Raw genomic sequence first — 24,342 nt, 5'->3', positions numbered from 1 at the left:
AAGCGTGCTTTCTTAGGGTGGCTCCCGCCATCATTTGTCTGTTTGCTGTATCTACAGAATCTGGAGCTGATTTTAGACAGGTATTTCCAATAATTTTTCCCTCCTTTGTGAGGTATGCTGCTTTCTTCTGGTTTCGCTCAGGGAGATGTTTCACGAGTTCTGCCTTCTCGTCCCAATGCTGACAGGAATACCTGTTTAAAAGTGAGTTAGAACTGGCAATGTGCCACTGCACAGCAACTTCCTTTTCAAATTTCCTTCCCACCATGTCCATTTTCTTGTTCTCCTTGTCTGCAGGCAGACCTGATGCCCTCTTACTGTAATATTAGAGTCTGCTCTGAAGTAAGGCGGGTCCTTCGAGGAATGCTTAGATTTCTTTTTGGCCTTTGGTGTTACACACCTGCATGGTGCCGGTTCTTTGAAGGCATCTCTACCTTGGCCCATTATGCTTTGCAACATACGGAGATGTTGTGTTATGCTTTGAGATAGCAATAAAATCTCGAGTAAAAAGAATGATTGTGTTTTTTTTCCTCCAACTCTACATAGTACTTTTTGATAAGCTGATTGCACATTCCAATGTGATCTGGGAGTGAAGGTCTTGATGTGTAAGTATCTATCCCTCTTCTGAGGAGTCTGCTTCGAGGTCTTGACACTGGGTCTCAAAGTACTCAGACCCTTCTTTGTCTTGGAACATGCCCTGTGACTCTAGATCTTCCTCGAAGAAGATGTCTTGCTCTTCCTCCTCCAGATTCAAGTGTTGTTAGGGGTTTGATTTGTTCAACGTCCTTTGTTCCTTCTGTCTGTTCCCTTGAGGCTTTTGGCGAAATTCTGTATATCTTAAAAGAGGCATCATCCTTTTTCTTCTGAAGAAGAATTGCAGCCATCTCAGCTTCGAGATGCTTTTTCTTTGCAGACTTCCTTCCATTGCCGAGGTCTCGCTCAACTGCATTTTTGTGTTCTCCTGGCTTCAGTCGTCTTTCGACACCGTAGCCTTCTTGGAAGGCGTGCTGTCTGTGGTGTCCTTTGAATGGGACTCGAGGAGTTCTTTTGACTTCTGCTTGCTCTTGGTCGATGAAACCTTGGAGGTTGAGGCAGTTTTTACTGATTTAGAGTCTGTTGAATGAGACTCACCTCCGGCATGCTTCTCTGGCATTACCTGAGGTATTTTCTCCTTCGACTTTTGAAGCTCTTTTTTGACAAAGATGACTCACATCTCTACATCTCAGACTACTCCTCTTATTACTCCTCCTTCTACTACTCCTACACCTTCTCATACTCCTACTACTACTCTTCCTCCTCTTCCTACTATTAGTCCTACTCCACCTACTACTAAGTGCCCCTCCTACTCCTCTTCCTACTACTGCTCCTACTACTACTCCTGCGCCCACTACTACTCCCCCTCCTCCAATCCATCCATCCATCCCCAGGTCTCTAAGTAATGGAGTTTCTTTCTGGTCCTGTATGGTGTGATTTCCCTGCCACTTTTTTTCTCTCACCTTCAGAGTCTTTGGTTAAAACACTACACAGGCGTCGCAGTCATCGGTTTGGTGATCTAACGGAAGACAGAGGTTACACACTTGATGGCTATCCTTTAGTGCAAACTTGTGGAGACACCTGGGGCAGAAGCAAAACAGTGTATGTTCCATGTCACATAGAACAGGGGGCCCCTGCCCAGACAATTTTCAGTGTTCCCCGTGTTTGGACTATTGGTGACTCTAAATCTGATGTTTTCTTCTCCAGTCTCCTGATGAACTTTCAATGAAATGTCCTTATTGTCGATGGGTGAAGAGCCTTCAGCGATGCTTCCAGGCCCAAAGGTGGAAAAAAAGAACCTGAAGATGGCGACCACCCGTGGAAGCTTTCGGGGCAGGCGTATGATGTTAGAGGAGGCTGGGTTAGACACTAAATGGTAGAACTGTTGTGCCCAACAAAACAAAAAACAGAGAGGAAGGACTACTATTATACAAAAGATTTCCAGAGCCAACCACTAGCTGGTGGCATAATGGACAGCACTTGAATCCATAAAATTCATGCTGCAAAATTATGATTATCAGTGCCACTGAGCCTTGATGCATCCTTGACCATAACAATACATGAATTTTGGTTGCATTAAGTTGGTGCCAATAGCCTCCACTGTCACATGTAGACATGTAGGTCATGGTTATATTAGTAGACCTTACTTATACCGTTAAAAGAATCCTATTCTGCGGAGATTCACTCTGTTGTATGGGTCTCACATGGCTGACTGCTAAAAAAGCTGTTTTGTTTTGACTTCCTTTGTTATAATACCTTTCATGTTCTGCGGTAAGATATATCACTAATTCATAAACTTGATCAAACCACATACACTGGTTGCCTTTTTTTGGCCAGGCCACTTACTTGGCAGAGAAGTGCCAAATGTCGGATGTTAAAGGTTAATGCTTAATGGGAAAGTGAGAAAACTGACTAGGAGGAGGCTTTCACACTACAATCTACTGGCCTAACCTTTTTAGCACTGTAGAATTCTCTCTTAAATTGTGACCATCTTTGTAAATTTCATAATAAACTTTCATTTACAGCTAAAGAGTTTTATTTTAGTCAACTGATTCTCTCCCTTTCCACATAATGTGTAATGTTCCAGTTCCTGATGAATGAGTCATAGATTGCCGATTACTATAAAAAAAAATTAAGCATTTGGCCTCATCTTTGATTTTTTTAAATGATTTAAATACAGTGTGCGTGCTATAGAATACTTTGAAAATGTAGCACAAAAAGCAGTGCTGTGAAATCCTTATGTAGTTGAAAGAATCATAACGATGGGCACCTCCTAAAAAGGGGAGGGTGTTAATTCAGCCAAGTCTGTAGGACCAAGTTAGCAAAATACAATGCATTCACATGCCCAGTCATTAGTGTTAAAGTGCCAACGTATTAGGTAAGGAAGACGTCAAAAGCATGTGAATCTATGGAAGAAACAGGCACCAGACCCCACTATAACTGCAGATAACAGACTCAAACTTGTAAATCTCAGGAGCAAAAATCAAATCCTTTCTAATATTTCAATCTGTGACTTCCTTCCTAGTCTTAGTAGAAGTATTAATCAGAGCAAAAGAGATCAAACTACTGATAAATATAATCGATCCAGTCTTGCTTTAATCACCTAAACTAACAACATAGGAATGGAACTTCAAACTAAATAAACGTGTTTTAATAATAATAAGTACAGGGCAGCAAGGAATAATGTAGTTGAGATCCCCTCGTGAATGGAGAATGGCTCAGGGCCCTATCGCAGGTACGAGAGGTGGCCAGTAATGACCGTTTCAAGCTAGTGCAATTTTACTTTATGCACAGAGCCTACTTTACCCCACAACGTCTACATAGAGCATATTCGCCGCGCTCAGCTGCTTGTGCTAGGAGCGTAAATACCCCAGCAGACTTTAGCCATGTGGCTTGGGACTGTCCGCTGGTTGGGCAATTGTGGGAAGAGATGCAGACGGAAGTGCACAGTGTGGAGCTTTCGGTCCGCCACTGTATGTTGCGTCTATTACTGATACCCAAGCAAGGCGAAAAGGTAAGAAGTATCCAAAGCTGGGGTTGGGGCTTGCGCGTCGGAGGCTAGCCATACACTGGGCCAGTACCAGGAGATCAAGACTGACTAGGTGGAGGGTGGACTACCTGGAATGGGCAGAGGCTGAAGAGAGTAGACTGCATAGAGTACACAGGGATGACAATGTGGAGCGTGATTTAGAGTAGTGGAGCGGTATGTTGCAAGCACTGGCTGGCAGAGAGCCCTGCACCGCGCTGGACAACGCCCCTGGTGCAGCAGGAGATGCAATAGGCAGTCTAGATGTCACGCACACCCCTGGCACATCGCGCTAGAGCTCAAACTTAATGTCGGAATGGTGTCCTCTTACCGAAATTCACATGACGCCATCCTTTTTTTCCCGTTTAAAGTCGATATTCAGGCCTACTGACTGGACTGGATGTTGGTATTCCTATTAAAATATGTAAACAAATGACTGGAGAATGCTTGGTGTGGCCCTGGATGGGATGGTCTGTCTCCCCCAAGTTACTCTGTTGAGATATGTCTAACGCACAAATGTTATGTGAGTTATTTTGTGTTAAAAAGCCATTAAAAATAAATTTTAAAAAATAATCATAAATGGAATCTACTCTTCATAAAGCTCTGCAATGGCACCTCCTAGGCACAGTAAAGGGGTTAGAGACAGGGTTTCGGATATTGTACAAGCTCTACCTATTTGTGAAAGAATATCAGTACAAAACTATTGAATGGGGTTGAACTGTTGAAGAAGACGGCCAAACGTAACAAACGTAAGCATGTTAAACACTAAACACAGATTAATACATTTATCAGCATTGAAAACATTTGATCAAGAGTCAAATATTTATTTCCTGGAACATACATGTAAATAATACCAAAATAATTTTTATGATGCAGCTAAGGGAATATAAATTAAACACCACGTTTACTGTTTTATATATATATATATTCATTCAATGCCCTTTCAGGGAACTCAGTTCTGGTGGAGAGCAGCTCATAGATAGAGCTCCCTACAACACCACCTCAAACGTTTGTCTAGCATTTTAAGCATAGGATTAGCGCAGTGACATCCACGCTGAGCTAGAAAGGGACACAGGAGAACTGAGTAGTGACTTGAGTGAAGGCGTTTTTCATAATGTAAATACCCTAGCACTACCACAAAGGTGAATGCAATCATATATGAAGAACACAATGTCACAATAAATGATTTGGATAGGGTTATAGGATTCCTGCAATTTTACAAAACACGAGGTAGCATGCGAAGGGTCACGCACATTGAGCAGCAGCCCTGTTAATGCAAGTTCTCTGTACACTCCTCACATATCAGATCAATGTTCCTGTATGTCTGACTATCTGCTACACAGAAAGCTCTCCATCTGTGTTCCGTGCAAAAACCCGGCTGCTTTTCTAATGCTCCCTGTGGTCTAGCCGCCTATTATACGTCTAAATACCCCTTCTCCTGAATACTCCCTCTCCCACCTCCTCTGTGTCAATATTCACTTCCACCACATTTCACTTGTATATTATGAACTTTTCATAAACCGCCTAGCCTTTCTTCAGGTCTGGGCCGTCTCATGTTCCTTTAGATAACATACTGACCATGCCCACAGCATACTCAATAGAAACGCAAAGTCAATTTCTAGCACAGAAGTAATGCGCAATCAGAAATAGCAGCTTGGAACTATGTTGTATTCTGTGCCAGTTAGAACAGCTTTTACAATCACGAATAATAAGAAAACTGGTCTGAAATGTCTTTATTTTGTAGGGCACATTTTAAAACTCATTACGAAGGCAGTCATCTTACCTTAATGTGCATTTTCGCTCTTTTCAAGAGACTTAAAGTGGTATGTCTAGTGCTATCTGGTCCAAGTGGCACAAGCTGCTTCAACTGCTCCAGATACAGCCGGAGCTTAGCTCGTCTGTAACAAGGACATTGAAAAGACGTTATAATAAAAAAAAACACATATGAAGAGAAAATAAACTCCCAAAACTAATATGCAGTAATTTATAAAAAAGGACTTAAGTTTGAAATGTCTTTGTAATGTTTCAAATTCTGATTATATTCAATATCGAAACACTGTTTTTGTACATTATCTATGTTGGAAAGCAACAGAGGCTTTCCAATACATCAAACTGTGGCTCGTTTTGTAGTCTTAGTAGAAGACTCAACCTAAACAGTCGCTTAAACTGAGTCCACTGCCTCACTCCTGGGCACATACTGCCTCTCAACTCTCCAAAGAACTAAAGTATATGTTCTAGAAATAAAGACACCCAACTGATGTAGGGTCAAGAGATAAACACGGTAAGAATCTTGAGCCCCATTAGGGTAAGAAATTGATTTATATGTGGGGTTTGCAAATAAGTAAAACTCGATCGCCCTAAGAAAGCTAAGTACAGCCCAGTCACTCTGGTCCACTTATGCTCAAGCATCCTCCATTCTGTATGCATTTTTTGATACACAATCTTAGCTTGTATTAGTTCCAGAAAAACGATTGGCTGAAACAAATCTCAGTTAAAAAACACATCTTGATCAATCCATTGGGACATGCAACTACAGTTATCAAATTTGGACTGTTAAAAAGCATGTTTAACTCAACATGGGGTTAGGATCAGTGGGAAGATTCTGTGTCTGGTCCATCTCCATAGCTGTATTCAAGTTATTCAAGTGGTACCCGCAGCTCCTAGAGATCGTGGTGGACCAGCTGGCCTCTCCTTACAACAGCAAGCAGATGACACACAAGCTATCACTTAGTGCCATCAATTAAGAACATAACAACTCAGGATACTGCAGGGGGTTCCTAAGAAACTGATGACTCAGTACTGTCTGAAGGTGAATCTTCACACTGAGGGCCTGATTTATATTCCAGCACACAGGATACTCTGTCGCAAACGTTACGGATATTCTGCCCACCGTATTACAAGTGCTTTACATCACATGGCACTTGTAATGTGGCAGATGGGATATCTGTCAGCTTGTGACGGAGTATCCCGTCTGCTAAAATATAGAGCAGTCCCTACTTGCCATCAAAGGTAACTTTATGTTCAATGGCATCTGTCGCTGTAGATACACATGTTCTGCATAGCTCGCCATCTGGTGTTGGGTCGGAGTGTTACAAGTTGTTTTTCTTCGAAGAAGTCTTTCGAGTCACGGGACAGAGTGACTCCTCCTTCTGTCTCCATTGCGCATGGGCGTCGACTCCATCTTCGATTGTTTTCTTTCCGCCATCGGGTTCGGACGTGTTCCTGTCGCTCCGAGTTTCGGAACGGAAAGTTAGTAAATATCGGAAGATTTTCGTCGGTATTGTTGCGTTCGGGATCGGCGTAGTTAGATTCAACACCGCATCGAAGATCGACGCGCTCCGGTGCCCTTCGGGGTAGTTTTCGATCCCCCGTCGGGGCCTGGTCGGCCCGACCGCGTGTCGAACAACGCCGATGGAACGGACCCCGTTCCGTTTTTGTCCCAAATGCCACAACAAATACCCGTATACAGACCAACATTTGGTCTGTAACCTGTGCCTGTCACCTGAGCACAGTGAGGAGACTTGCGAGGCCTGTCGCGCGTTCCGGTCCCGAAAGACACTCCGTGACCGTCGAGCCAGGAGACTTCAGATGGCGTCCACGCCGACAGCGCACCGAGAGTTCGAGGAACAAGAGGAAGAAGAAACCTTTTCGATCCACGAATCGGACTCCGAGGAATTCGACGATCAAAGAACCGTGAGTAAGACGTCGAAAACAACACATAAGAAAAGTGACAAGGCCCAGGGGACGCCACTGCCACCAGGCCATGGCTCCACCCATAAATTCGGTGACCGACCATCGGCACCGAAAAAGGCCCAAACAGTGCCGAGATCGTCCGACTCCGGTCGAGACACCGGCACGCAGCCTTCTCGGGATCGAGAAAGTGCTGGAGAAAAGCAACGACACCGAGATAGCGGTGTAGAAACGGCTCGACGCCGAGACAGCGGCACCAACGAAGATCGACGCCGAGAGGTTTCGACTCCAAAAAAGAAAAAAGCCACCTCGGAGCCGAAAAAAGATACAGACAGGGTTTTGGTGCCGAAACAACCCGTAACCGACCCAGGTCCAGGCTCTTATACAGAGGAGCAATCACTGTCCTCTCAGATGCGAAAGCATAGGTTTGAGGAAGAGCTGCAATCCACCGAAGTGGACCATACGCAAACACGTATTTTCATACAGCAGGGAACAGGAAAAATAAGCACCCTTCCCCCTATTAGGAGAAAAAGGAGACTGGAGTTTCAAACAGACCAGGCGCCACAAACAAAAATGGTGAAAAAGGTGACTCCGCCACCCTCTCCTCCACCTGTAATTAACGTCTCACCAGCACAAACTCCATCACATTCCCCGGCTCACACCACCATGAGCCAAGGTGACCAAGATCAAGACGCTTGGGACTTATATGACGCCCCAGTGTCGGACAACAGTCCGGAGGCATATCCAACAAAGCCCTCACCACCAGAAGACAGCACAGCATATTCTCAAGTGGTGGCTAGAGCGGCACAATTCCACAACGTAAACCTCCACTCAGAACAAGTCGAGGATGACTTTTTATTCAACACCCTCTCCTCCACCCACAGCTCCTACCAAAGCCTGCCTATGCTGCCAGGTATGCTTCGGCACGCAAAGGAAATCTTCAAGGAGCCGGTCGAAAGTAGGGCAATAACGCCAAGGGTGGAAAAGAAATATAAGGCACCTCCTACAGACCCTGTTTTCATCACCACACAGCTGCCACCAGATTCCGTCGTAGTAGGAGCAGCTCGGAAAAGAGCCAACTCCCACACATCTGGGGATGCACCACCCCCAGATAAAGAGAGCCGCAAGTTCGATGCAGCTGGGAAAAGAGTCGCAGTACAAGCTGCAAACCAGTGGCGCATCGCTAACTCTCAAGCACTACTTACGCGCTATGACAGAGCCCATTGGGATGAGATGCAACACCTCATCGAGCATCTACCCAAGGAACTACAAAAGAGGGCAAAGCAGGTGGTTGAGGAAGGACAGAACATATCAAATAACCAGATACGATCCTCTATGGACACAGCAGACACAGCTGCAAGAACAATTAATACATCTGTGACCATTAGAAGGCACGCATGGCTAAGAACGTCTGGGTTCAAACCAGAGATACAGCAGGCAGTGCTCAATATGCCATTCAACGAAAAACAACTGTTCGGACCAGAAGTGGACTCGGCAATCGAAAAACTAAAAAAAGACACTGACACTGCTAAAGCCATGGGCGCACTCTACTCCCCGCAGAGCAGAGGAACCTACAGCACCTTCCGCAAGACACCCTTTAGAGGGGGGTTTCGGGGTCAGGCCACACAAGCCAGCACCTCGCAGGCAACACCGTCCAGCTACCAGAGACAGTACAGGGGAGGCTTTCGGGGCCAATACAGAGGAGGGCAATTCCCTAGGAATAGAGGAAAATTTCAAAGCCCCAAAACCCCTACAACCAAGCAGTGACTCAGATGTCACTCACCCCCTCCACACAACACCAGTGGGGGGAAGAATAGGTCATTATTACAAAGCATGGGAGGAAATAATTACAGACACTTGGGTCTTAGCAATTATCCAACATGGTTATTGCATAGAATTCCTAAAATTCCCTCCAAACATACCACCAAAAGCACAGAATTTATCAAAACAACATTCCGAACTTCTGGAAATAGAAGTTCAAGCACTATTGCAAAAGAATGCAATCGAATTAGTACCAAACACACAAACAAACACAGGAGTCTATTTACTGTACTTCTTAATACCAAAAAAGGACAAAACACTGAGACCAATCCTAGACCTCAGAATACTAAACACCTACATCAAATCAGACCACTTTCACATGGTCACGCTACAAGAAGTGTTACCATTGCTAAAACTATAGGACTACATGACAACCTTAGACCTCAAAGACGCGTATTTCCATATACCAATACATCAATCGCACAGAAAATACCTGCGGTTCGTATTCAAAGGAATACATTACCAATTCAAAGTATTGCCTTTTGGTTTAACAACCGCACCAAGAGTCTTTACAAAATGTCTAGCAGTAGTGGCTGCACACATCAGAAGGCAGCAAATACATGTATTCCCGTATCTAGACGACTGGCTAATCAAAACCAATTCACTAACAAAGTGCTTACACCACAAAAATCAGATCATACAAACCCTCTACAAACTAGGTTTCACCGTCAACTTTGCAAAATCCAACATTTTGCCGTGCAAAGTACAACAATACCTGGGAGCCATAATAGACACAACAAAAGGAGTAGCCACTCCAAGTCCACAAAGAATTCAAAATTTCAACAAGATCATACAACGCATGTATCCAACACAAACAATACAAGCAAAGATGATATTTCAACTCCTAGGCATGATGTCCTCATGCATAGCCATTGTACCGAACGCAAAACTGCACATGAGGCCCTTACAACAGTGCCTAGCATCACAATGGTCACAAGCACAGGGTCAACTTCTAGATCTGGTGTTGATAGACCGCCAAACTTACCTCTCGCTTCTATGGTGAAACAGTATAAATTTAAAAAAGGGCGGCCTTTCCAAGACCCAGTGCCACAATACGTAATAACAACAGATGCTTCCATGACAGGGTGGGGAGCACACCTCGATCAACACAGCATACAAGGACAATGGAACGTACATCAAACAAAACTGCATATAAATCACCTAGAAATGCTAGCAGTTTTTCAAGCATTAAGGGCTTTCCAACTAATTATAACTCACAAATACATTCTTGTCAAAACAGACAACATGACAACAATGTATTATCTAAACAAACAAGGGGGGACACACTCAACGCAGTTGAACCTGCTGGCACAAAAGATATGGCGATGGGCAATTCACAACCACATTCACCTAATAGCACAGTTTATTCCAGGGATCCAGAATCAACTTGCAGACAATCTCTCTTGAGATCACCAACAGGTCCACGAATGGGAAATTCACCCCCAAATTCTAAACACTTACTTCAGACTCTGGGGAACACCTCAAATAGACTTGTTTGCAACAAAAGAGAACGCAAAATGCCAAAACTTCGCATCCAGATACCCACACAGGCAGTCCCAAGGCAATGCCCTATGGATGAACTGGTCAGGGATATTTGCCTACGCTTTTCCTCCTCTCCCTCTCCTTCCTTATCTGGTAAACAAATTGAGTCAAAACAAACTCAAACTCATATTAATAGCACTAACGAACGAGTTACTTACCTTCGGTAACGACTTTTCTGGTGGATACATTAGCTACCTGTGGATTCCTCACCTCATGAATACTCCCATGGCGCCAGCATTCGACAGAAATCTTCTTACTAGTCTCTGCACGTCGACGAGGACGTCACTGTCTCGCACGCGACGCCGTCTGACGTCATACAGGCAATAAGAGGTCCTCGACGACGTGCAGACGTCAGTACCAATCATTTTTTACGTGCATGAGAACAACCAGGCAATGCAATGAAAGAGCAAGGCAACATCCATTATATTGTAAAATACACCACATTGTATGAATAACTGTAAATCTTTTTATGTACATATATATATATATATATATAAAACTCTCTCTTTTAAAATATATACACACACCAAGTATATACATAAAGATATATACACATATACACATATATATATATAAATATATTATATATACATCTATTGCACCCTCAAAGACCAAGAGGAGCGCACTCAAGGATTACTTGGCAAGACCATAAAGGCAACGGGGAGGCGGGTGGGACCGTGAGGAATCCACAGGTAGCTAATGTATCCACCAGAAAAGTCGTTACCGAAGGTAAGTAACTCGTTCTTCTGATGGATACAACTACCTGTGGATTCCTCACCTCATGAATAGAGTCCCAAAGCAGTACCACGCCCGGCGGTGGGTGCCTAAATGGTCAAACCAAGAAATCCTGCAGCACTGACCGTGCAAAATGGCCGTCCCTTCTAACCTCAGAATCTAAACAGTAATGTTTTGCAAAAGTGTGAAGGGACGACCAAGTTGCGGCCTTGCAGATGTCGACCACAGGAACACCTCTGGCTAAGGCCGAAGTGGCCGACTTAGCTCTGGTGGAATGAGCTCTAATGCCCTCAGGAGGATCCTTCTTTGCCAAAGAGTAACATATTTTAATGCAAAGAACAACCCACCTGGATAGTGTTCTCTTGTGGACTGCCTTTCCTCTCCTCTTGCCCACGTATCCAATAAACAGCTGATCCTCCAGCCTGAAATCCCTTGTTCTATCGATAAAGAAGCTCAACGCTCTCTTTGGGTCCAGACGGTGCAGTCTTTCTTCCTCTTTGGAAGGATGAGGCGGAGGATAGAACGTGGACAAAGTAATTGCCTGAGCCAAATGGAAGGGTGAAACAACCTTCGGGAGGAAAGCAGCCTTGGTCCTCAACACCACCTTATCCCCATAAAAAGTTGTATAAGGGGGTTTTACTGATAAGGCCTGCAACTCACTCACTCTCCTTGCTGATGTTATAGCTATCAGGAAGACTGTTTTTAAAACCAAATACCTCAAGGGGCAAGAATGCATAGGTTCAAAAGGGGACCCCATAAGGAAAGTCAGGACTAAGGACAAATCCCATTGCGGCATAACGAATGGCTTTGGAGGATATTGATTTAGAAGACCTTTCAAGAATCTGATAACAATAGGGGATTTAAATAAAGATGGTTGGTCTGGAAGACATATGAAGGCTGACAAGGCCGATAAATAACCTTTAATGGTAGCCACTGCACAACATTTTTGCGCCAGAGATAGAGCAAAAGACAAAACGTCCGATAGATGAGCATGTAAGGGATCAATCTGCCTCTCTCCACACCACGCAACAAATTTAGACCACCTATTAGCGTAGATAGATTTAGTGGAGTGTCGCCTGGCCGCTAATATAACATCCACTACCTCAGGCGGGAGAGAGAAGGAACTCAGGTTGCCCCGTTCAATCTCCAGGCATGTAGGTGCAGACTCTGGAGGTTGGGGTGTAGAACCTGCCCCTGCGACTGTGAGAGGAGGTCTGCCCTGAAAGGGAGACGGAGCGGCGGGCACGTTGAGAGTTGGAGAAGGTCGGAGTACCACACCCTCCTTGGCCAATCCGGAGCTATTAAGATTACTAGAGCCCGGTCTTGGCGAATCTTCCTCAATACTCGAGGAATCAAGGGTATGGGAGGAAACGCGTAAAGCAACTGGCCGCACCAGGTCATTTGAAACGCGTCCCCCAACGCTTCCTGCATCGGATACTGAAGGCTGCAGAACAACGGACAATGCGCGTTCTCTCGAGTGGCGAACAGATCTACCCGAGGAAACCCCCACTTCTGGAAGATTAAACGGACTTGATCTGGATGGAGACGCCACTCGTGGTCTGCCGAGAAGTGGCGACTGAGACTGTCCGCACGCACGTTCAAAACTCCGGCCAGATGGTTTGCTATCAAGCAAATCCGATGGTCCTTTGCCCAGGACCATAGTCGAAGAGCTTCTCTGCAGAGAAGGTACGACCCCACTCCTCCCTGCTTGTTTATGTACCACATCGTGGTAGTATTGTCCGTTAGGACCTGTACCGACTGACCACGAAGGGAAGGGAGGAAGGCCTTGAGAGCCAGACGTACAGCCCGTAACTCTAACAGATTGATGTGAAAAATCTGTTCCTCTGGAGACCAAAGACCTTTGATCTCCAGATCCCCCAGATGAGCTCCCCACCCTAGAGTGGAAGCATCCGTTATGACTGTGGCCACTGGTGGCGACTGCTGGAACGGCTTTCCTTGTGAAAGATTGTTGCTTGCAATCCACCACTTCAAATCCACAGCAGCATCTCTGGAGATCTTGACAGTACCCTCTAGATCCCCTCTGTGTTGAGACCACTGCCTTCGGAGGCACCACTGAAGAGCCCTCATGTGCCAGCGAGCATGCGTGACCAACAGAATGCAGGAGGCAAAAAGACCGAGCAGACGAAGGACCTTGAGGACTGGAACTACCGCTCCATTTCGAAACATTGGAACCAAATCCTGAATATCTTGAATCCGCTGAGGCGGAGGAAAGGCCCGACCCAATGTTGTATCCAGTACTGCCCCTATGAACAGGAGGCGCTGAGAGGGCTCTAGGTGAGATTTGGGCTCGTTCACCGAAAAGCCCAGGTCGAACAACAACTGGGTTGTTGACTGCAGATGACGCAACACAAGCTCCGGGGACTTGGCTTTGATTAACCAATCGTCCAAGTAAGGGAATACTGCTATCCCCTTCCTTCTGAGCTCTGCCGCAACCACCGACATCACCTTCGTGAAGACTCGAGGTGCTGAAGTAAGACCAAACGGAAGGACCGCAAACTGGTAGTGTTGCGATCCCACCACAAACCGGAGATACTTCCTGTGTGACTTGAGTATCGGGATATGAAAGTAAGCATCCTGCAAGTCGACAGACACCATCCAGTCTTCCATGTTCAACGCCAAAAGCACCTGTGCTAGGGTCAGCATCTTGAACTTTTCCTGCTTGAGGAACCAATTCAAGATCCTCAGGTCCAGAATTGGTCTCAAACGACCATCCTTCTTGGGAATCAGGAAATACCTTGAGTAAACTCCTTGACCCCTTTCCTGCTCCGGGACCAACTCCACCGCGCCCTTTAAAAGGAGGACTTCTACCTCCTGTTCTAGCAACAGGAGGTGTTCTTGTGAACAATACGAAGGGCGGGCGGAAACTCCCGAAAGGGAAGGGTGTAGCCTTTTCCCACAACACTGAGAACCCAAGTGTCCGACGTAACAGTCTCCCATTTGGTGAGAAAATGCTGTAATCTTCCCCCTACAGGAGAGGAGTGAGTGGGAAATGGTGGAAGCCTAAGGCTGCTTCCCCTGCTGCACCCCGCCAGAGGATGAGGAAGAGGCAGAGTGCTGCTGAGAAGCTCCACTGGTGCGGACCCTACCCCTCCCCCTAAAAGATCTATAGGGATGGGAAGAGGCAGGTTGCTGATATCTTCCCCGAAAGGAAGAGGAGGAAGAGCCACGCCCAAATCCACGAAACCTCCTGAAGAATCTGGAAGAGGCCGTGGAAGAAGGAGCTTGGAGTCCCAGCGACTTAGCCGTGGCCCTGCTCTCCTTAAACCGTTCCAAGGCCGAATCAGCCTTAGCCCCAAACAGTTTGTCCCCATCAAACGGGAGATCCAACAATGTGGACTGTACATCTGCCGAAAAGCCCGAGTTACGGAGCCAGGCCTGTCTCCTTTCCACCACAGTTGTGCCCATTGCTCTGGCTACCGAGTCGGTGGTATCCAGTCCCGTCTGGATAATTTGGGTCGCAGCAGCCTGGGCATCAGAGACAAGATCCAAAAGACCCTGGGGAAGCTCTGTAAACGAAGAGGAGATGTCATCCATCAGAGCATGAATATACCTCCCCAGGATACAGGTTGCATTGGTGGCTTTTAAAGCCAGACTGCAGGACGAAAAAATCTTCTTCGACTGCGCCTCCAGCTTTTTTGAATCTCTGTCCCCCGGCACCGTCGGAAAAGAACCAGGCGCTGACTTGGACGAACAGGAGGCCTGCACAACCAAGCTCTCCGGCGTAGGGTGCCTAGATAGGAAACCAGGATCAGTTGGAGCCGTCCGATACCTCCTGGCCACGGCTCTGTGAACTGCTGGGGAAGATGCCGGCTTCTTCCACACCTCTAAAACCGGATCCAGCAGAGCGTCATTAAAAGGTAATAGAGGCTCCGCCGCGGCTGAGGCCGGATGCAACACCTCTGTCAAAAGGTTTTGTTTCGCCTCCACCACCGGCAAAGGCAGGTCCAAAAAACTAGCTGCCTTCCGTACCACTGTATGAAAGGAAGCAGCTTCCTCGGTATATTCCCCCGGGGACGAAAGGTCCCACTCAGGGGAAGTGTCCAGCCCACTGGCCGACTCCAGTCCACGCAGCCCATCACCCGAGTCCTCTAGCTCTCCTTCCTCTAGGGCTCGTTGGTACTCCTGCTCCTCTAGTACCCGGAGAGCACGCCTCCTTGAATGCAGTCGTTGCTCAATCCGCGGAGTCGACAATACCTCCGCCGAAGTCGGAGATCGGCGCCGATCTTCCGAAGCCACCGACGCCGCATCCGGCGCCACAGGTAACTTCGGCGCCGACTGAAGAGCAGTTGAAACGGATGGACCCACCGGAGTCACAGGCCGAAATCTCGACGTCGACGGGATGGAAATCCCTGGGGCCAATCCCTCCGAAGCCACCGGAGCGGCCACCGGCACCGACACTGGCGCCGAGCCCACGTTCCCAAACGGGAGAAAGGGCATAAAGGGTGCCGGCCGAAGAGGCGCAGGATCACCCAAAGAAAAGGCCAAAGGCCCAGCCGGAGCACCCCCTGGAGCCATCTGTTGGAAGATGGCATACATCGCATTCAAGAATGCGGAACTATCAGCTCCAGGGGTGGGAAAAGCCGGATACTGGGGTGCCTGACTCGGAGGCGACCCCGACGCCGGCCTCGGCGTCTGCGCCGGAGAAAACACTTGAGGCTCCAATACCTCAATCACCGACGCCTGTCCAGGCGAAGTTGGAGACGCCGGAGAGAGCAACGGCGTCGAAGGATGCGGCATCACCGTGGGGCTGACCTCCCATGTTCTCCGGCGCCGATCCGGAGACCTGGAACGAGCCTCCCTTGAATGACGCCGAGATTCTCTACGGCGCCGGGAGTCTCGATGACGCCGATGTCTTGGAGAAGACTTTTTCTTGTGATGCTTCTCCTTTGACTTGGCCATAAACAGCTTCGCCTCGCGTTCTTTAAGGGCCTTCGGATTCATGTGCTGACATGAATCACAAGTCGAGACGTCATGGTCGGAGCTCAAACACCAAAGGCAATCGGAATGAGGATCCGTCACCGACATCTTGCCTCCACACTCACGACAAGGCTTAAATCCAGACTTTCTCTGCGACATTATTTCCACAGAGAAAGAGTACGCAGCAAGATATACACTGTAACCGCATGAGTAACAGTTGCTCCCTCGAAGATAACCGTTTCGAATGCACAGAAAAAAAGGGAACTGACGTCTGCACGTCGTCGAGGACCTCTTATTGCCTGTATGACGTCAGACGGCGTCGCGTGCGAGACAGTGACGTCCTCGTCGACGTGCAGAGACTAGTAAGAAGATTTCCGTCGAATGCTGGCGCCATGGGAGTATTCATGAGGTGAGGAATCCACAGGTAGTTGTATCCATCAGAATTGGGCAAGGCAACCCTGGTACACAACACTGCTAGACCTATCAGTAGTACCCCACATCAAATTGCCCAACAGGCCGGATCTGTTAACACAACACAACCAACAGATCAGACATCCAGATCCAGCATCGCTGAATCTAGCAATCTGGCTCCTGAAATCCTAGAATTCGGACACTTACAACTTACCCAAGAATGTATGGAAGTCATAAAGCAAGCCAGAAGGCCGTCCACTAGGCACTGCTATGCAAGTAAATGGAAGAGGTTTGTTTGCTACTGCCATCATAATCAGATCCAACCTTTACACGCAACTCCAAAGGATGTAGTGGGTTACTTGCTTCACTTACAAAAATCTAACCTAGCCTTCTCTTCCATTAAAATACACCTTGCAGCAATATCTGCATACCTGCAGACTACCTATTCAACTTCCCTATATAGGATACCAGTCATTAAAGCATTCATGGAAGGCCTTAAAAGAATTATACCACCAAGAACACCACCTGTTCCTTCATGGAACTTAAATGTTGTCTTAACAAGACTCATGGGTCCACCTTTTGAACCCCTGCACTCTTGCGAAATACAGTTCCTAACCTGGAAGGTTGCATTTCTCATCGCCATTACATCTCTAAGAAGAGTAAGTGTAATTCAGGCGTTTACAATACAAGAACCTTTTATACAACTACACAAAAATAAAGTCGTCCTAAGGACTAATCCTAAATTTTTACCAAAGGTTATTTCACCGTTCCACCTAAATCAAACAGTGGAACTACCAGTGTTCTTCCCACAGCCAGATTCCGTAGCTGAGAGGGCACTACATACATTAGATGTCAAAAGAGCACTAATGTACTACATTGACAGAACGAAAAACATCAGAAAGACTAAACAACTATTTATTGCATTCCAAAAACCTCATGCAGGAAACCCAATATCAAAACAAGGTATAGCCAGATGGATAGTTAAATGCATCCAAATCTGCTACCTTAAAGCAAAACGACAACTGCCCATTACACCAAGGGCACACTCAACCAGAAAAAAAGGTGCTACCATGGCCTTTCTAGGAAACATCCCAATGCAAGAAATATGTAAGGCAGCCACATGGTCTACGCCACACACGTTCACCAAGCACTATTGTGTAGACGTGCTATCCGCAGAGCAAGCCACAGTAGGTCAAGCCGTGTTAAGAACATTATTTCAAACCACTTCCATTCCTACAGGCTGAGCCACCGCTTTTGGGGAGATAACTGCTTACTAGTCTATGCAGAACATGTGTATCTACAGCGACAGATGCCATCAAACTGAAAATGTCACTTACCCAGTGTACATCTGTTCGTGGCATCAGTCGCTGGAGATTCACATGTGCCCACCCGCCTCCCCGGGAGCCTGTAGCAGTTCGGAAGTTAGCTTCAACTTTGTACATTTGTATATATATTATTTTAACCTTAAATAGGTACATACTTAGTCACTCCATTGCATGGGCACTATTACTACAACACAACTCCTACCTCACCCTCTGCGGGGAAAACAATCGAAGATGGAGTCGATGCCCATGCGCAATGGAGACAGAAGGAGGAGTCACTCGGTCCCGTGACTCGAAAGACTTCTTCGAAGAAAAACAACTTGTAACACTCCGACCCAACACCAGATTGCGAGCTATGCAGAACATGTGAATCTCCAGCGACTGATGCCACGAACAGATGTACACTGGGTAAGTGACATTTTCATTCTGCTGCCTAGCCTTTGTCACCTTATTCCAGGTACTGACCTATGTACATTGGTCCTAAACCTGGCACCATCTTACCTGGACACACATAAGTCTGTACTGCTTGTGCTAACGAAGTCGTCACTTCTACCTCTCTTGTGGTACTGTACAACTTGTTGAGACTAGAAGGTACAATCATTCCCCAATGTGTCATGCAGGTTGCATAGGCTTACTTTGGGATGTAAAACGTCCCTGTGAGGCTGTATCCCTAACTTTTAAAGTGGTCAACTTCAGGGGCGGCACATAGTAGCCTTATTCAGAAAGTGATTGGCTCAGGAGGTTCAAGGTCTTCTAGGCACCAGTCTAGTCTAAGACTTAAAGGCCTTCCAGGTAAGAAGGCAAAAACTTGCTACTAGAGCTTTTTATTTTACTGTCTCATGACTTGATTCTCATCTTTTTGTCTTGCATAATGCCCTTTGATCTTTCTTTGAAATTTGGCTTTTGGAAACATAACTAGTTTTTGGGTTCTGATTTTGATTTTATTTTCCATGCTTGCACTACGATTTGGTTGGTGTAAATCTGCTTAAGGGTTATTCAGACAATTAGGAAACACAATGAAGTATATCTTGTTAGTTGGAGATGAGCCCATAATACCTAGCCATTAAGCATTAGAAGCTATTCCCCATTTGTTAACTCCAATGCTGCTTGAGACTCGCACTGAAAAAACATTTCTATGGGACCATGCACTCCTTACACATTAGGTAGACTTCAAGAGGAATGGAACTTGCACTTTTCCTCAAAAAACAATGACCACATACTTCAAAAATTCCATTTTAGGTTGAACTTTAGGTTCATCAATCAATATGCAAATGATTTCGGGTTAGAAGGTATTAGCATCCTATCTGTTACGCACTTGTCGACACCCCCCGACCTAACTCTTGTTTGCTGCTATTTTTAATTTTGTGTGAGAATTCTGCACAAGACGTTAAAATCCTCCCAACAAATAAAATGTACCCACCTACCTTTGGAAGTTGGGTACAGATCGATTTGGGAGCATCACTCACCTACCATTCATCAGTAAGGTCACTGAAAAAGCATCCTATGTTCAACTCCAAAATTAGATTAATGCTAGCTGTCTCCTGCGCAGCTAGCACTCTAACTTCGGACTGCAGCACTGAGACTGCTATGTAAATTCCTTAAATGAGGGGGCCCTGATTAAATCATAAGGAGCAGGACAGGAGGACAACCAAAGAAGACCCGAAAAACCCGACCTCCCTAAACTGTATAAAATCACAATATCATCATTCAATGTTCTTTTCTAATATACAAACATTTTCGTTTATTTAGACATGTTTCCGTTATCAAAATACAATCACTTACAATTCTTTTAGTTACAATTATATTTGTTATACATAGTACAGATCACATAATACAAACAACAAAGTTCAATTTCATCACTGTCTCCTCATATTATACACTGCCATCCCCATCTTGAAAAACATGAATACATTCATACCACACACATTCCCATTCATAACATAACATATACACGCCTTTAAACACATGTACATCAACAGTGTCCAACAGAATAAAACGTTTGCTTTCCTCTTTGATTATCAACAATTATACGATATTTTCATCTAATTTATATATATAATTGTTTCATCTAAATATAGATATTGATATCTTCTTTCTCTTAATAACCTCTTTCATCATATTCTACTTTGCATCTCCCCAGTCATCTATGCATATCCTTGATAAGTCTGTTGTGACTCAAGATGATGTCCTCTAGTTATTTTCATAGCCATTTTCATGTTGTGCCGATTTGTTTCAGTGTCACATGGCCAATGTCATGCACCTTCTTCAGGGCACAGAAAAAACAATATATAGTTCAGAGGATGGCCAGGACAGTGATACAGACTGCCAACACAAACAATACATCGATATAACCCAAATTTACTAATAAATGCATATATATAACAATACAACATATAAAACTCCTGCGACCATTTAAGCATCAACACCACAGATTGACCAAGTGATATCACTGAAGGTAGATTCTTGTCACTCTCAGGAGAGAATGCCTATATTATTTTACTTCTGCATAATGGTAGCCATAGGCATGCCAGCTGAAGAAATTCCCTGGCATGTCAAAGGGGCCAATCTCTTCATAAGAAGCCTACACTTGCAAATGGATCATTTCAAGCAAGTTTTTCAGCTGGTTCTTCTGGATGAGATGCCCTTTTGGAATTTTAAGATGTGCAAATCCCTGTTTTTATCTTTCAGGCCCATGTTTCTAAGTTTTTATACAGACTGAGGGTTTTTGCATACAAGTGGAGGTTGTGATAGATGTATATGCATCTGCATAATTTTTCACTTCTTCTCAGTCTCCCAGTTCTACTTCAGCGGGCTTTCCAGAGATCAAAGCTACTGACCTAGAGGTTAAAATGTTTGGGTTGCAGCCGCAGAGCTTGTCCAGGACGCAGTTCATACTTCACAACTGTCCATTATTTTATTGACGTGATCACCATTGGGCATCCTTCATGCTCAATGAATTCTAGAAACATTCACTCTTGTGATTATACCCCAAACCATTGTTTCTTCCTTTTGGGAGGGCTTTAAATTGGGCCCAGCTCCCTAAACTCAGTCCATGAGTAATCATCAGAGTTTTGGGATCCTTAGCTATACTGAGGAATTTCCTGACTGCCCCATGTGGGCATTTGCTTTATCTTCGTGTTGTACCATTATAAAATTATTCAGGAAATTCCTCTCAAGAATATTCAGGAAATGCCTCTGAAGCTGCTATCTGTTAAATTGGGTACTTGATAGCTACTGCAATAGCTAGGCCGCTAGGGGATATTAGGTTCCTTGGTGCTAACTCCTTCATGTCTGAAGGTTTTCGCAGAGGGACTAGTTCTGACGAATGGGCCATGGTTTTCTCCTTGGGCGGATTTCTGTGGCCACAGGGAACAGACGAATAGTTTGCCATCATCCAATTTAATTTCTCTAGAGGAACACGCAGCAGTTTGCCAATGGAATCACTTGCAAATCCTTAATGTTCAGAGTAGTGGATGTCTGCATGGAACAAAAGGTTTATCTCCATAAAACACAGTTCATAAATGTTGGTTGAGAAAGACAGGACCTTAAAAACTCCAAATAAGCGTTAAGGAGCTTTGTTATGTTAAATACTGTCGTGGTCTGGGATTTGGCAGAATGCAAACACCTACAGTGATGCTGCCTGGGGCCACAGAGTCTGCAGCCACCAAGGGATCATCATCCATGTTTTTCTCCCACTATAGACTGGAAGCAGTTGATAAGATGGACTTGGGATTTGTCTTTCTTAGTCTGCCCTTTGCATTGAAGACAGGAACAAATGGTGTACATTTTTATGTTCAGCATCTTTGACCTAATTTGGTGAAATAGCATTAGTCTCAGTAGTGTACTTGTACAGGGAGTGCAGAATTATTAGGCAAATGAGTATTTTGACCACATCATCCTCTTTATGCATGTTGTCTTACTCCAAGCTGTATAGGCTCGAAAGCCTACTACCAATTAAGCATATTAGGTGATGTGCATCTCTGTAATGAGAAGGGGTGTGGTCTAATGACATCAACACCCTATATCAGGTGTGCATAATTATTAGGCAACTTCCTTTCCTTTGGCAAAATGGGTCAAAAGAAGGACTTGACAGGCTCAGAAAAGTCAAAAATAGTGAGATATCTTGCAGAGGGATGCAGCACTCTTAAAATTGCAAAGCTTCTGAAGCGTGATCATCGAATAATCAAGCGTTTCATTCAAAATAGTTAACAGGGTCGCAAGTAGCGTGTGGAAAAACCAAGGCGCAAAATAACTGCCCATGAACTGAGAAAAGTCAAGCGTGCAGCTGCCACGATGCCACTTGCCACCAGTTTGGCCATATTTCAGAGCTGCAACATCACTGGAGTGCCCAAAAGCACAAGGTGTGCAATACTCAGAGACATGGCCAAGGTAAGAAAGGCTGAAAGACGACCACCACTGAACAAGACACACAAGATGAAATGTCAAGACTGGGCCAAGAAATATCTCAAGACTGATTTTTCTAAGGTTTTATGGACTGATGAAATGAGAGTGAGTCTTGATGGGCCAGATGGATGGGCCCGTGGCTGGATTGGTAAAGGGCAGAGAGCTCCAGTCCGACTCAGACGCCAGCAAGGTGGAGGTGGAGTACTGGTTTGGGCTGGTATCATCAAAGATGAGCTTGTGGGGCCCTTTCGGGTTGAGGATGGAGTCAAGCTCAACTCCCAGTCCTACTGCCAGTTCCTGGAAGACACCTTCTTCAAGCAGTGGTACAGGAAGAAGTCTGCATCCTTCAAGAAAAACATGATTTTCATGCAGGACAATGCTCCATCACACGCGTCCAAGTACTCCACAGCGTGGCTGGCAAGAAAGGGTATAAAAGAAGGAAATCTAATGACATGGCCTCCTTGTTCACCTGATCTGAACCCCATTGAGAACCTGTGGTCCATCATCAAATGTGAGATTTACAAGGAGGGAAAACAGTACACCTCTCTGAACAGTGTCTGGGAGGCTGTGGTTGCTGCTGCACGCAATGTTGATGGTGAACAGATCAAAACACTGACAGAATCCATGGATGGCAGGCTTTTGAGTGTCCTTGCAAAGAAAGGTGGCTATATTGGTCACTGATTTGTTTTTGTTTTGTTTTTGAATGTCAGAAATGTATATTTGTGAATGTTGAGATGTTATATTGGTTTCACTGGTAATGAAAAATAATTGAAATGGGTATATATATTTTTTTGTTAAATTGCCTAATAATTATGCACAGTGATAGTCACCTGCACACACAGATATCCTCCTAACATAGCTAAAACTAAAAACAAACTAAAAACTACTTCCAAAAATATTCAGTTTTGATATTAATGAGTTTTTTGGGTTCATTGAGAACATGGTTGTTGTTCAATAATAAAATTAATCCTCAAAAATACAACTTGCCTAATAATTCTGCACTCCCTGTATGTATCAGTGCAAGTATACAACCAAAGGTTAAAGTGACATTACAGTTAAGTGGTGAAATAAGCTAAAAACTAACCTTCAGGATTTGGGGTATTAGTTGGAGGGGGAGGTGAGTACTTATCTCAAATAGTAACCACAATCCTTGCCAGGGCAAACTCTTAAAGTCACTAAACTAACCTGAGCTCACCCCCAGTAGCTATGGCACAGAGCAGGCAGGCTTAACTTGGACATAATCTGCATAGTATTTACGCAGTACTCAAACAGAAAAACCAGAAAACAAGGAAAATCCCAAACCAATTTAGAAATCTGGAATACGTTTTATTAAATAAAATGACATTACAGCAACAAAAATACAATAAGTAGAGCTGGAGTTATGATTTTTAAAGGTTAAGAAACAAAACAGTGTAAAGAAACATCAAGCGCCAACCGCGGTCATCTGGTTATGCTTGACTGGGACAAGGCTGTGGCCCAAGCGGGTGCCACAACATTGATAGCTGCTGAACAAGGTCTTAGTGATGCTGCTGACTCGGAGCAGGAAAAATCTGAATTTCTTGCCTAAAGCAGGCCCTTACCTGGCCAGATATATTTTGATCCTTTGCCCAGTGAAGACTTTCACATTTGGACTGAAATTCTCCCGGCGGAGCAAGGCTGCAGGCTGTAGCTGAAGAGGGCTCCACAAGGCTGGATACCTTCTTCGGGAAGTCCAGCTGAATTGGATTTGCTGCTGCAGAGAAGTAGGAGCTGGAGCAACATGAATCTTTGTCCTAGCAGCGATGTACCTTTGTTGGATTGGCTTTGGAAGTTGGTGCCATTCTCCCGTCAGTTAATCAGAACAAAAAAATCATGAGTTCACTTTGTACCAGCCAAGGGTCCAGGAACTTGGAGACAGCACTTTAAGGTCAAGACTCTCTCCAG

At 45.1% G+C, this 24,342-nt stretch overlaps 1 protein-coding gene across 2 annotated transcripts in view; it reads right to left on the bottom strand.

The window, feature by feature from the left end:
- The window catches only part of MXD4 (MAX dimerization protein 4), a 232,712-nt gene that overhangs the window by 72,091 nt on the left and 136,279 nt on the right, over nt 1–24,342 (bottom strand). For both annotated transcript variants that reach the window (XM_069203732.1, XM_069203722.1), the window contains one exon: nt 5,340–5,454. In XM_069203732.1, the coding sequence (XP_069059833.1) occupies nt 5,340–5,454 (115 nt within the window). The remainder of the gene's footprint in view (nt 1–5,339; nt 5,455–24,342) is intronic.

Source organism: Pleurodeles waltl, chromosome 1_2 (genome assembly GCF_031143425.1).
Source record: "Pleurodeles waltl isolate 20211129_DDA chromosome 1_2, aPleWal1.hap1.20221129, whole genome shotgun sequence".
NCBI lineage: Eukaryota > Metazoa > Chordata > Amphibia > Caudata > Salamandridae > Pleurodeles > Pleurodeles waltl.
Note: the sequence above shows the minus strand (reverse complement) of the source record. Positions and strands in the feature narration are given on the sequence as shown.